Raw genomic sequence first — 14155 nt, forward strand, 5'->3', positions numbered from 1 at the left:
TTTTGCCTTAGAAGTTTGATTAAAGTATCTTCAGATATATTAGTTCAGTAAAGTTAAAAAGTCAAAAAAAAGAAAGAAAGAAAGAACATGAAAAAGACAGAAGAAAAAACAAAACTTTCATATTGTATAAAGTTGTAAGCACACAGACACGTTTAGTGAGGTCAACAGGAAAAAAAAACTACTGCACCTTGAAAACTAATGACTGTAATTCTCACTGAGGACTAGTCACTTCTTTTGGTCTGAAAAAATGGTTCAATTAAAAACTGAATTCGAAGTGTACACTATAAAAACTTCCTGGATAAATTCCTGACTGGTGAATTAAATATCAATATTCTTATTGACTTCAATGGGACCATTTTTTTACCCCTTAAGTCCACAAGTACATGTAAACAGTACATAGGCATCCTGGTACAGTAGACTCCTGACTTGCGCGGACTCAACTTACACGTATTTTATATTAACATGAGTTGAGTAGAGGGGGACCTGCTTCCTTGCTCCCTGCCTTGCTGTGTATCCCCGTGGGATCCGCCACCAGCAATCCACTGCTGCCCAGCTTGGGGGCTTCTCAGGAGGCAGCTCCCACCTCACAGTTGCCCAGAGCTGCAGTGCCGGGGCGAGGAAGGGCAGGCGCAGCGGGCAGAGCACATGGCTGAATGCTGGAGAGGGCTTGTAGGCCTCCTGCTCCAGCCGGCAGCTCCAGCTCCCTCTGTGGGTGGGAGGGGGATGGATTAGGGGAGGGACGGGGCTGCCTCCTGATCCAGCTGGTGGCTGCAGCTACCCCCTACCGGTTGGTGGACAGGGGCTGGGTTGGAGGAGGGACGGGGCCACCTCGTGCTCCAGCCACCATACTCTCAGCGCCAAGCAGCCATGGCACCCCTGCCGCTCCCAGCCCCCGCCTCCCTGTACATCCTTTAATGGCTTGAACCCTACAGTGGTTAGCAGGAGCAGAGCAGCCCCAGTGTCATACATGCTGAAAGTGCATGGCATCACTCCAAGTGAGGGAGAGGAGCGGGTGGCCCTGTGTGCACATGGGACCGAAGGGCATGGGGGGCATTGGGTCTGCCTCCTCCTTCTTAAGCCTCCAAGAGCAGGGGCTGGGTTGGGGCTCAGCAGGAAGCACGGAGTGCTGAGCCCAGGCCAGCTCCCAGCCCTGATGCTGCCAGGGATTCCCTCTGCCCTAGCAGATACCTGGGGTTGGAGCTGGTGGCCCCGCCCCCATCTTGAGTTGCAAGAAAATCGAATTACACTTGGTTCCCCGGGAACGTAATTCTCTTGCTAGTTGGGGGTTTGCTGTATTTGCTCACTCGGGCTACATCTACACAGCAGCCTTATTTCAAAATAAGCTGCTCCAGAATAGTTATTCTGAAGGATTCTTTGAAGATGGGGTTTACTTTCAAAAGAGCCTTTTCTACACTGCTTTTCTTCTTTTGAAAGAAGCTCTTTGGAAAGAATATGCAAATGAGATGTCAGATATGCAAATCTGTACCTTGTTTGCATTTTGATTCCCCTCATTTGCATGCCTATTTTGAAAGAGGAATGCAAGTGTAGACACAGCCAGAGTGCTTATTTTGAGATAACACCTATAGCTATTTTGAAATAGGTGCTTTGAAGACAGGGAATTGCGCTTATTTCAAAACAGCAAAGCTATTAAGAAATAACAGCTGCTATTTTGAAATAACACAGTTGTGTGGCCATAGCTTCACTGATTTCAAGAGCTGAAAAACTAGTGGAACTTGTAAGGTGTTTAAAATGAAAAAAGGAAAAAAAAGAAAAAAGAATTCACATGCTCTGTAGGCCAAGCCAGCTTGAGTGTTAGCTTAATCCCCTAATTATATCCAGAGTTGTTTTTTTTTTTTAATTTGTTCTCCTCCTCTCTCCATAACCCCACATATATACTGGTTTTACCCCCAAACCTCTTAAGATATTTGGAAATTAGATATAGATATGCCACCCCAATTTTTTCCAGATTACTTGTAGAGCATCATATAGGCTGAAAAGCCAAACACTGAAAATGCAGAAAGTTTAAAAATTCATGGTTGTTATGGTTACATTAGGCTCCTTTGCACATATCTAGAATTTGTCAGTCTGGTCTCTTGCATTATACTTTACCATAAAGTACAGATGTTTGTCCAGAAACTTTAACTTTAAATTGTAAATCAGTCACAAACTTAGTTTAAGATTTTTGTCTTTTGCATGCCCAATCTTATTACATAAAGGTTTCTCCCTATCTCCACTACATTACAAAACAAAACAAAACAAAACAAAAAACAAAACAAAACAAAACAAAAACACTAATGGAACCAAGATCACAAGTTAAACCACTCGGAACATGTAACGTGTATACATGGACAGGCACATAAATCTAACCACATGTGTAAAGGCATGCATGTTGTTTATTTTACACAAATACATCTCAAAACAAACTTGTTGAACTACACAGGGGCAATCAAAAATTATCAAGGAAAGCCTAGATCATAAAACGTATACATTCCATGCATACTTATCCTGTCCACGTATTTTTCCGTTTTTAAAAACCTGTATTAAGAGCGGCTGTTCCATAACTGTGTATGAAAAGCGGTCAGCAGCCCCAGCAGCTTTCGATCAAGTAAACAATTTTTAACTAAACTTTTCAAATCAAGAGCAAAGAAATCAGGGCTTTGACCGTAGGCAATTTGTGAAAGGAGATTTTAGAACCATATAGTCGTCACAGTATTTAAATAATTTCATATGCAGTTATTTAAATATTGAAGAGAAACACCTGGCATCAGTGCAGCATTAGGAAATATTTTTTCCTGCTTTATTTTACTTTCATGCAGTAGCTCCTCTTTGGTCATTGGAAGATCAAGTACGTCTCGAATAATCTGTGCTCCCTCCAATGCGTTTTTACCCATGACTAATGATTTCACATCCCAGGTATAGGCTTTGTCAAAGCGTTCACAGATTTCTTGAAAAACCACAGTATAAAGATGTTCAGTGTCTGGAAAAAAAAAAGAGAGAGAGAGAGAAAGAGAGAGAAAATTAATTTGTAATAGGCAAGGCCAGAACTAGTACCAAGCTCTTACTTCAAGAGCACACAAACTTTACAAAACAGGAGGGCCACAATGACAATTTGTCAGATGCTATAGGGGCACACCTAAATGAAACATATCACAGCTGTCCACTCTCGCTGCAAAACAGAAGCACAGAGAGCCTTCCAAGATCCACACAGCACATCAACATTAGGTATTATACTTCAAAGGCAACACTTCCATGTGAGCAGAAAGTCCAGTGTGTCATGACAAAGAACTATACGAACCTGCAATTTCTACCCTGCCTAGGCTACTGCCTAATACATGTAAGATAAGCAATCTTAATTAAGACATCATATATATTCTTCAGTTGAGGTTTTATCTATGCTATTGCCAAAGTCAAATGGTTTTCAGGAACACAGAACACTTCCATGAGACAAAAAATTCCATGGAACAACCACTTTTTTCAGCTGACTTAATTTCACATAAGACTCACATTTACATACAGATACTATGGTTATGGTCTCACTAGATTTGTGACACAATAATGCACACAGCATACTTAATAAGGATCACCACAGAATACACCATCTTGAACACTTTTAACTTAATGCTTTCTAACTTTTCATCACCTTAAATCCATTCCACACGCAGCAGCATTCAGTTCACATGTCTGAATTTTGCCATTTCATGTTAAGAATTTCATATCTGTAAGAATATTTTTAAAAGTATAATTTTTATTAAATAATGAAATGGATAAATAATTGAAATTCAGTGGATCAGAGCAAAACACGAAGTAGAGTAAATAGAAATTGTGTGGGTTAGCGGAATACCCGGGCCTGAGAGTGTGCAAAAAGGTGGGGGAGGTGGCTCCAGAGAGCAGACTCCCACCTCCCCTCCCCACCACACCAGCTCATTGGAGCCAAAGGGCAGCATTTAATCCACATCCCATCTTCAACAGGCTCCTGTACTCTCCACCTCTTGCCAGACCCAAAGTGTGAAAACCTCTCCCCTAGCCCATTTGAGCTGGGAAGCAGCATTTTAGCTGCCTCCCAGTGTGAATGGGCTCCTGTGGGGTTGCCACTGCCCCTTGCAGCAGCTCTGCAAAGAGACACCTGGGGGGAAACTGACCAACCCATGCCTGCTAGGACTCAGGCAGCTTTGCTGCTTGAGCCCCAGCTGGCACAGTCATCAATTTTCCTCCGTGCTGGCTCTGCAAAGAGCCACTGCAAGGGGAAATTTACAAAATTTCACAGCACACAAGTATGTCAGGGGATACTGGTTGAAAACCACTGGCTTAAGTCAAAGTCAGTTCTGTCACTCAAAGAGTATGAAAAAGCCAGCCCTCTTGGTGACTTAAGGTACAATGACTTTAAGAGATGTCAATACCTGCTATGCAGCATCTGCCTCTTATTGAGGTGGAGTATTGTGCTGATGGGAGAATGCTCTCCCATGGCACAGTGTCTTCTCCAGATGCACTACAGCAGTATAGCTATGCCGATGAAGCACAGTAGCGTAGACTAGCCTTAGGAAAGAAAAACAGAAGAAAATCTGGTATTTGAGGGATATAATTCCAAATTAAATTTACATTATAAAAATAGTTTATTTTAAAACTTATTTTAATGCCTTTGCACTTAATTTGAAGGGTTACTTTGAACGATATATTCTTATGGGAATTCTGCTGCAAAAATGTTTACACAGTTATTTTAAAATTCTGCACAATCCTGCACATTTTGTTAAAATACTGAATGGATAAAGAATGGGAGAATCCTCAATACTTGTTGTCTAATAGTAATGTAGCTAGGTGTGAACCTTTATTTGTAGTTAGTCAACGAATACAGACAACCCTATGTTCAGTGCTACATCATAGGCAAATAAAGAGCAAGTGAGAGAGGGGGAATCAAACCCACAATTTATACTGGGTAGTGAAATGTTAGCAGCAAATAGTTCATGGACCACATTTTGATAGGAAATTAGCCCACAAAAGCCGTGTCTACACGTGCACGCTACTTCGAAGTAGCAGCACTAACTTCGAAATAGCGCCCGTCACGGCTACACGTGTTGGGCGCTATTTTGATGTTAACATCGACGTTAGGCGGCGAGACGTCAAAGCCGCTAACCCCATGAGGGGATAGGAATAGCACCCTACTTCGATGTTCAACGTCGAAGTAGGGACCGTGTAGTCGTTGCGCGTCCCGCAACATCGAAATTGTGGGGTCCTCCATGGCGGCCATCAGCTGGGGGGTTGAGAGACGCTCTCTCTCCAGCCCCTGCGGGGCTCTATGGTCATCGTGTGCAGCAGCCCTTAGCCCAGTGCTTCTGGCTGCTGCTGCTGCAGCGGGGGATTCATGCTGCATGCACAGGGTCTGCAACTCGTTGTCGGCTCTGTGGATCTTGTGCTGTTTAGTGCAAGTGTGTCTGGGAGGGGCCCTTTAAGGGAGCGGCTGGCTGTTGAGTCCACCCTGTGACCCTGTCTGCAGCTGTGCCTGGCACCCCTATTTCGATGTGTGCTACTTTGGCGTGTAGATGTTCCCTCGCAGCGCCTATTTTGATATGGTGCTGCGCAACGTCAATGTTGAACATCGACGTTGCCAGCCCTGGAGGACGTGTAGACGTTATTCATTGAAATAGCCTATTTCGATGTCTCCACATCGAAATAGGCTACTTCGAAGTAGGCTTCACGTGTAGACGTAGCCAAAATTAGCCCAATTCTAATCACTGAAGTACCATAAGTATTCATAAGATTATGCTTTACACCATTCTGGGAATTTAAAGGAGCCTGTAAAATTTTACACCTTTTTTATACTCATAGGGGAATTCACAAAGACAATGGGAACAATTCACTAAGCAAGTAGGTAACTATATTCTGTTCTGCCTAGGGGGGCACAGCGTGCCACACGCCCGCCTCCTCAAAAATGCCCCAAAGCCCTTTGCTCCATGTCAAGCATGCTGCAAAAGCAAACGAGAGGGACAGAGTATGTCTGTCTGTCTGTCTGTCTCTCTCTCTCATGTGCATAACTGCACAGCCACAGTGATTGACATTTCTACTAGCTGCTTTGGGCAGGGATTCACATATCTACTGGTGGCTCCTGAGGTTCAAACCAACCTCCCAGAGTGGGATATGGAACTACTTTGCAGCTTCCCTTCGCTTACCCATCAGAAGTTATTCTTTTGCAGGAAAACAAAAATATCTGTGGAGGAACATGAGTTATGAGCATATATAGTGACACAGAATTTCCCCCAGAATAAAACAACAAAAAGTCTTGTGGCACCTTCTAGACTAACAGATATTTTGGAGCATAAGCTTTCATGGGCAAAGACCCGTTTCATGAGATACATGAGTGGGGGGGTGGTTTCAGAGGGGTACTTAAAGAGTGGGGCCCCAGTAAGAGGGAGGGCCAGAGCTGATAAGGTCTATTCAGCAAGGTGGAAATGACCCAGTATCAACAGCACTTATCAAAAGAGGGAAAAACAAGTCAGATCAGACAGGGGGATGTGAGCCACTGTCAGCGTCCCCATTAGACTAGGAGTGGCTCGCACCTGAGCTTGATCCGGGACTATCCAATGTTCATGGCAGACGGGTATTACTGGCACATGGCAGCATATATCACACTGATGGATGTGCAGGTATATGAGCCCCTGCTGGTATGGCTGATGTGGTTAGGTCCAGTGATGGTGTCTCCAGTGCAGGTATGTGGACAGAGCTGGCAACAGGGTTTGTTGCAAGGAAAGGTTCCAAAGTTAGTGTTTGTGTGGCATAGCACATGGCTGCTAATGAGTATTTTACTGAGGCTGGGTGGCTGTCTACAGGAAAGAACAGGCCTGTCACCCAGGGCCTGTGAGTGAGAATGAGAGACCGTGTTCCAATATGGGTGCACATCCACTAACTCAGGCATCAAGGATTTGAATATGAAAGCTTATTACCTAATAAATAAAACTGTCAGTCTTCAAGGTGCTACAGGGCTGCTTGCTGTGTTTTGTGAAGATATGGGCTAACGCAGCTATCCCTCTGATAATATTTATAAGTAGAATCTCTTGAACCCTATAGGCTGCTTTCATCCCATGTTCTCATTTTTCCTCCCTTTTACACTCTCTGGCTTAGGAATGTTTCATCTTCTTTTAACGTAATCAAAGGTAAAAGTAAAATAAACATTTTCATTTAAGTACTTCTTATGTGAACAGATTACAGCCAACACCTGGGGAGAAAGCTGTAAACGCATTTTCAAATTCAGTGACACAAATTAAGAAAAGAGACTCTTTCAAAGGGCCCAAGTTAGAATATGGTGATGTTTTTGTGAAACCACAGAACATTTATAGAAAATGTTTCCCCTTACTGCAGCAGCTCACATGCTCTTAAGAGAAGTTGACAATTTTCCACTTTTCTAATATATTGATTAAAATAATCGATAAAAGTTAACAAATAAGAGAGATGTTAGAAAGGTCTTTATATATTATGGGCTGCAGTGTCAACATAAACATGCCTTACTTTGCATGTGTTTTTCACCTGCAGCTTATTTAAAACTGTCATGAACTGTAGTTTGAGCTTCACCTTTCACTACAACAGATCCACTGACATGCTGGAAGATTTTCTCCAAACAATTTCTAGATTGGCTCCTGTTAAAGAGCAGTTCTGAATCCCCTTCAATCAGCATTGACAACTATACGTCAGAGGTCATCCATGAGTTCGTTTACCTCGGGTCCACCATCATTGACACCCTGTCCTTGGAGACTGAGCTAAATAGGAGGATCGGTAAAGCGGCCACAACTCTGTCCAGACTCAGCAAGAGAGTGTGGAATAACAACAATCTGTACACTCACACCAAAATGCAAGTCTACAGAGCCTGCATCCTCAGCACCCTCCTTTACGGCAGCAAGACCTGGACCCTGTACGCCCGCCAGGAAAAGAGGCTGAACGTCTTCCACTTGTGCTGCCTCAGGTGCATCCTTGGAATATCATGGAAGGACAGAGTGACCAACACCGCCGTCCTCAAGCAAGCTGGAATCCCAACCATGCACACCCTCCTCAGGCAGCGTCGGCTCTGCTGGCTTGGTCACGTCCACAGGATGAATGATGTAAGGATTCCAAAAGACATCCTGTTTGGTGAGCTAGCCTCTGGCAAAAGACCTCCTGGATGTCCCCAGTTGCGCTACAAATATGTCTGCAAGAGAGACCTCAGAGGGGCAGACATCAAGCTGGACAACTGGGAAGAACTAGCAGATGACCACAGCAGATGGAGGCAGGGGTTACACAAGGGCCTTCAGAAGGGCGAGATGAGGATCAGACAGCTAGCAGAGGAGAAGCGAGCGCACAGAAAGCACACTAAGGACTTGCCAGACACCCACCACATCTGCAAGAGATGCAGCAAGGACTGTCACTCTCATGTGGGTCTTCACAGTCACAGTAGATGCTGTAAATGAAGTCCTCAATTGAAACTATAAAGGGCGCGATGCATAGTCTATGCAGACTGAAGGATGCCTACTACTACTACTAAAGAGCAGTTCCTATTAAAGGTTACACTTAGGCTATCTCTACACTACAAGATAAATTCATTTGTATTAAAATCGATTTTGTAACGCTGGGTTTTATAAATTTGAATTTGAGTATCCTCACCTCCCCACAAATTTGACTTACTGCTGCCGTATTCAATTGCCAAACATTGTCTGTTGTAGCAGTGCACTGTGGGAACATATCCCACAGTTCTCTCAGCCTCGTAGCATTCTGGATATTTTCACTGGTGCGGCATGGCAAAAATGCACTGCAAGTGGTTGTGGGTATGTGATGTCATCTTCCCACACTGCACTGCCCTCATTCCCCTCCTGTTGAAAGAAAATGGCCATTTTTCCAGAAGGAAAGAAGGAAAAGTAGGGAAACAAAGATCACCATATTAACTGAAATTTCTTACTGCTATAACTGAATTGCTTTTTATAACTGAATTATCAAAGATTTTACAAAAAGCAGCAGGTGTCTGTGTCTTCTCAACTGGCCCTCCAGCCAATTTTTCCGTTTTAAGGAATTTGTCAAAGCTTGAAGAAAGAGAAGGATAGAAAAGGTTAGGGAAAAGATTTTTGGCTTCCTACTACACAACACAGAGTTGTCTAACATGGAGGATGGGGTTCACCAAGTTTCAATGGGCAGTGTTGCTCAATTGGGGGGGCAACCCCAACTGACTGTTAGGGGGCTGGCCCCCTCATCCCATTTGGGGTGGTTTCAGGATCAGTGGATGAAGCACCAGTTGAGATGGTCCCTTCAGTGTTGTTCATGTGGGGAGGGGCCAAGCCCTCAAAAATCTTAGCCATCGGGGGAGACTTCGCTTTGTCGGTAGCAAGCCCCTCAAAATCTTTCCCACCTTTGGAGCCCTCACAGTGGGTAAGTCAGGACATGGTGACGCCTGGCAGCATGGTCCGCACTGAACAGCATGCATATCCTTTTATTGGGTCAGGGGCTAGCCATGTGATGTGGTTGAGCATGGGAAAGATCTTCAACTGCATGGTGCCTGTGGTGGCAGGGGAGGGAATGTAAACAACAGGAAAGAAGTTTCTCAACCTCTCATACAAGCACGATCCCCCAGCAGCCTAGCTGTCACTTGGTGTGGTGGTGTAGGGGCTGGCACCACTGCTGAAAAGAAAACAAAAATCCAAAAAAGTCAGCTTACAGAGGTAGACACAGAACCATGAACTCTGTTGTTGGGGCTATTTTTAATGGATAGATGAGCTCACCGCACTGACAGCAAAGAAAGAAGTTTCTCAGCATCTCATACAAGCATGACCTCACAGCCATGGGCTTCCTGGTGCCAAATTCAAATTCGCAGGCTTCCTGTTACCTAATTCCTGTGCACCTGGAAAGCAATGGAGATGGAAGCAGCGAGAGCAGACGACAGTGGGGCATTGCGTGATACATATGGGACACCTCTGGAGGCTAACTAAGTCTATTAAAAGAGCTGGCATTTCCACACTAGTCTTAATTTGAACTTTTAAATTCAAACTTAATTCTATGTTGAGTTGTTGCTTACTGTGTTATAACACCCACATTAGTCCTGCCTATAATCAACCTAATTCAATTTACAGTGACATGGTAAAATTGAGCTAACTGCCTTAAATTCGACTTAATCATGTAGTGTACACATAGCCTTAAAAACTAGCTCCCTTTATTTTGGGAAATTATTTTTAAAAGCAGAAAAACAAAAAGGAATGAGTTGAGAATGAGAATGTGTTTCACTCTCTCTTGATAAGCATCATGGGGAAAGAGTAAGTTTTCAGAAATATTCTAAGCTTTGGCATCGCAATAGCCAAGAGAACTGACTAAAGAAGTGGGATCAAGCAAACACAATACAGCCCCTGTTCTCCACAGCATTCTAATAAATGGCATGCTCCTTTGCTGCTCAACTCCACTTTTCTTGAGACCAGCAGATGGTTGTAGCAGAGATCAATGAGAAACATATCGAATATTTCCTATCAGCTTAATAGAAGCAAGTGAATATGAAGAGTTGAACAAAGGATATTGCTGACCGCCAACACATTTGGGTTTTTCCATTCTATATCAGTAATTAGAAGACAACCTGAAGTTCACAAGGGTTAAGTAAAGGTCCATTTCAGTTTCAAGGTTTGCAGAATTTTAGCAGAAAGGTCAGGAAGTAACATTCAGCCAGAAGATCTGTAACATTTGCTGGAAGAGGTGCTTAAATAATTCAAATATGGAGGAGGGAAGGGGCTTAAGGGCACTACTAATTTAATCACAGGTGCCCCCCCATCCCCAGCCCAAGGCAGACAGGCTATATATCACAATACTGCTCCAGATCAGCACACACGTAACTGAATTGGCACTGAAAGGTGTCCAAATTGATAGCCTTAAAAAGGAGAAAAACTGTTCACTTGAAATTACCAAGTGGTGCTCTCAGCAAGTTGAGTTTGAGATGAACTGACAATATAATGCTGAAGATGACACGGTGTCTGTTTTCACTTAGTTTTCTGATACACTGAGAATTTAAAACAAATATAAAATTGAGATAAACTAAGAAAAAAAAAAGGAACCCAAACTTTGATAAAATTGAAAATTAATTCCTATCCACTTCAACAATCTATGGAAAATTATATGAAAATGAGGTTAATCAGGAAATCAGTGAACATTACAGAAGATTAACACTTATACACATTTTTAAAAGAAACAAGTTTAAACTATTTATACATGAATATTCAACATTACAGGTAAATAGTCTAAAGTTTAAAAAAAAATTACACATCCCAGCTGCGAACAGCTGTTCTTTAGTCTAAAGAACAAATTAAGATCATCCAGATTGTGGACTTAAAAACAGATAATTGCAATTTATTATAATTTTCAGACTGAACAGCATTTCATGAAAAATTCTGCACAAACACTTTATAAAAATATCTGATAATTGTACATAATTACGATTTCATTACGGTAGTAAGACTCAAACGAGAATCAAGGTTTCTGAAACATGAGGCACTGAAATAAACAAGTAGCAAATAAGTTGATCCATCTCACCAAACACCAGTTTAGCAAGACGTCTGTTTTAAGCATCTAAGTAATTCCCACTGATTTCAATGGAACACTTCTCATACTTAAAAGATTAGGTTAAGTATCTTGTTGAACTGGGGCCTCAAATTGCTTCCTTCTCTTACTTTTACCATTAAATTATTTGACAATAAGAATTTGCTTATGGAGATCATGATTTTTGTTCCAAAGGGATTATGCTACTTCTTAGTTGTCACATGAATTTATAAAAACTGGGCACTGGACAACTGGCTGCAAAGGAATTTCTAAGAATCTCTAGTTTCTTTTGTCATACTTCAGGTAATTTTAGGAATATTAAGAAACAAAACCACCCTTTCAATCTGATCTTTTTATGATTAAAGAATGTAGAAAGCTGGCTGTCTTTCTGGTCCCAAAGCTGCAATTTGGAAAGGTCTCTCCCAGAGTTGTGGAAGTTTTACTCCCCTGGGCAAGCCTGTAGGACTATAGCACAATTAATAAAGTAAAAAAACAACCTGGACTTAATCTTCAGTCATAATCTGGAGTAACAGCTAACCTACTATGTATTTGAGTTTGTGAGCAAGCAGGTCTATCGGTCCATCTGTTTGTTCAAAAAATCCTCCTAAGTGGTAAGAACTAGGATCAACAAATTTGCCATGCAGCTAACTTTTATCATAGCTTAAAGCAAGGTCAGTGTTTGGCTGTTGCAGGACAATGGTATGTGCCTGGAATGAGACTTTTTTTTTTTAAACATAGAAAGGGAAGGGGATGCTAGCATGGAGTTATACTGTGCAATGATCACCAGAGGCAGGAAAAGGCCACAGATGTGACTGGAACAGCTGTAACCTCTTTGTACCAGCAGGAGGCAGGGGTGGAGGTAAGCTTCACACCCACCACCCAGGCAGCATGCCCTTTGTCATGCCAAGCCTCAGGGAGCTGCCACCTGGGCAGCCTAGCTCCCACTGCAGCCAGTCCTGGGAAGCTGCAACCCAGGCAACATGGTCGCTACCAGCTGCTGAACCTCCAACACTCCCAAGCCCCCTACCCCAAAGCTCCTCCTGACCCCCAATCCTAATTCCCACCCCCCCACACTTAGTCCCTTTCCCTGAGCCTCTCATCACCCACGCCCAAACTTGTTTGTCTAACCTGGTTCGTTTGTACTGCTGTCTACAATGAATTTACATATTCATGGTTTGTTCCACCCTACCCACAACGAATCGGGTTTATCTCTTGAATATTAACTATATTTGTTATTTTAACTATGCATTTTATAAATTAAAAAATTAGCAAAAAGATTAGTCCCAGAATCTAAGTTCCAAAAAGCTTAGAGCGTTTTTTAGGCAGGGAACCAGAAGACGGAAATGCAAAAAAAGAGGGGGGGCATGGAGAAGGGAGACATATTTGTTCAAATCAAATGTTTCAGGTACCCCTACAATTCTGTTAGAAAATATGATCCAAAAGAGATGAGGACTTATTTTTGGCTTCCATTTATCCAAAGAGCTGGTAGTAAATTAGAGACTTTAACCTATCAGAAATATATTGGAAAAGTAAAACAGCAAAACACATTTTTTCTAGTAAGTTCTTGGAATGTACTGGGGACAACTTTTTATTACTGAAACAAGAGGAAACTAACCAAGGGGAAGCCATTTTATATTTAATTTAGACCAACAGTTAAAAATTAGTAGCAAATATGAAAATGAAAGACAATTTGGGTAAAAGAGACTACAGAATGATACACTTCATGATTCTAAAGAAAGGAACGAATGAGAAGACAATGAATTTAACAAAATTAGACATTAATAAACTCAGAAGACTGGTAAGTGAAGTCCCACAGGGAGAAAATCTGAGGGAAAAAAGGAGTTCAAGAGAGATGGTAGTTTCTCAGTGTGACAATATTAATTGCAATCTGTCCTGAGGTGAAGGAAAGACAGGAAATAGGAAGCCAGTACAGCTGCATCAGAAACTCTTTATTGACCTGAAAATCAAAAAGGATTCCCACAAAAGGCAGAAATATGAACAAGTTTAGCCATAAAATCATAAAAATATAACCAAAAATAGCATCCGTATCAAGAGTTTGTTCCCCCCACCCTCAGCACTCAAGGTAGAAACAGATATTATTGCAGAGCTCTTTAGAGTTCATGATGAGAACCACTTTCTGTTTTAAAGGACATCTCTAAAAGTGTTCTAAAACCTGCATACTTATTTTTATTTCTTGAAATATGCTGTGCCACATGGGCTACATCTACACGTGCACGCTACATCGAAATAGCTTATTTCGATGTAGCGACATTGAAATAGTCTATTTCGATGAATAACGTCTACACGTCCTCCACGGCTGGCAAAGTCGACGTTCAACTTCGACGTTGGGCAGCACCACATCGAAATAGGCGCTGCAAGGGAACGTCTACACGCCAAAGTAGCACACATCGAAATAAGGGTGCCAGGAACAGCTGCAGACAGGGTCACGGGGCGGACTCAACAGCAAGCCGCTCCCTTAAAGGGCCGCTCCCAGACACAGTTGCACTAAACAACACAAGATCCACAGAGCCGACAACTGGTTGCAGACCCTGTGCATGCAGCATGGATCCCCAGCTGCCGCAGCAGCAGCCAGAAGCCCTGGGCTAAGGGCTGCTGCACACGGTGACCATAGAGCCCT

At 42.6% G+C, this 14155-nt stretch overlaps 1 protein-coding gene across 5 annotated transcripts in view; it reads right to left on the bottom strand.

Moving 5' to 3' along the window:
- Positions 1 to 14155, bottom strand: part of PUDP (pseudouridine 5'-phosphatase) — a 151303-nt gene that overhangs the window by 78120 nt on the left and 59028 nt on the right. For 2 of the 5 annotated variants that reach the window (XM_074992599.1, XM_074992608.1), the window contains exons 2-3: positions 4398 to 4533; positions 2759 to 2977 (exon numbers count right to left, since the gene is read on the bottom strand). In XM_074992599.1, coding sequence (XP_074848700.1) covers positions 2759 to 2891 — 133 coding nt within the window. In that variant the 5' untranslated portion in view covers positions 2892 to 2977; positions 4398 to 4533. Of the gene's footprint in view, positions 1 to 2758; positions 2978 to 3640; positions 3717 to 4397; positions 4534 to 14155 lie in introns of all 5 variants that reach the window. The other 3 variants (XM_074992582.1, XM_074992591.1, XM_074992617.1) reach the window with 2 other exon arrangements.

Source organism: Carettochelys insculpta, chromosome 1, assembly GCF_033958435.1.
Source record: "Carettochelys insculpta isolate YL-2023 chromosome 1, ASM3395843v1, whole genome shotgun sequence".
NCBI classification, from domain to species: Eukaryota; Metazoa; Chordata; order Testudines; family Carettochelyidae; genus Carettochelys; species Carettochelys insculpta.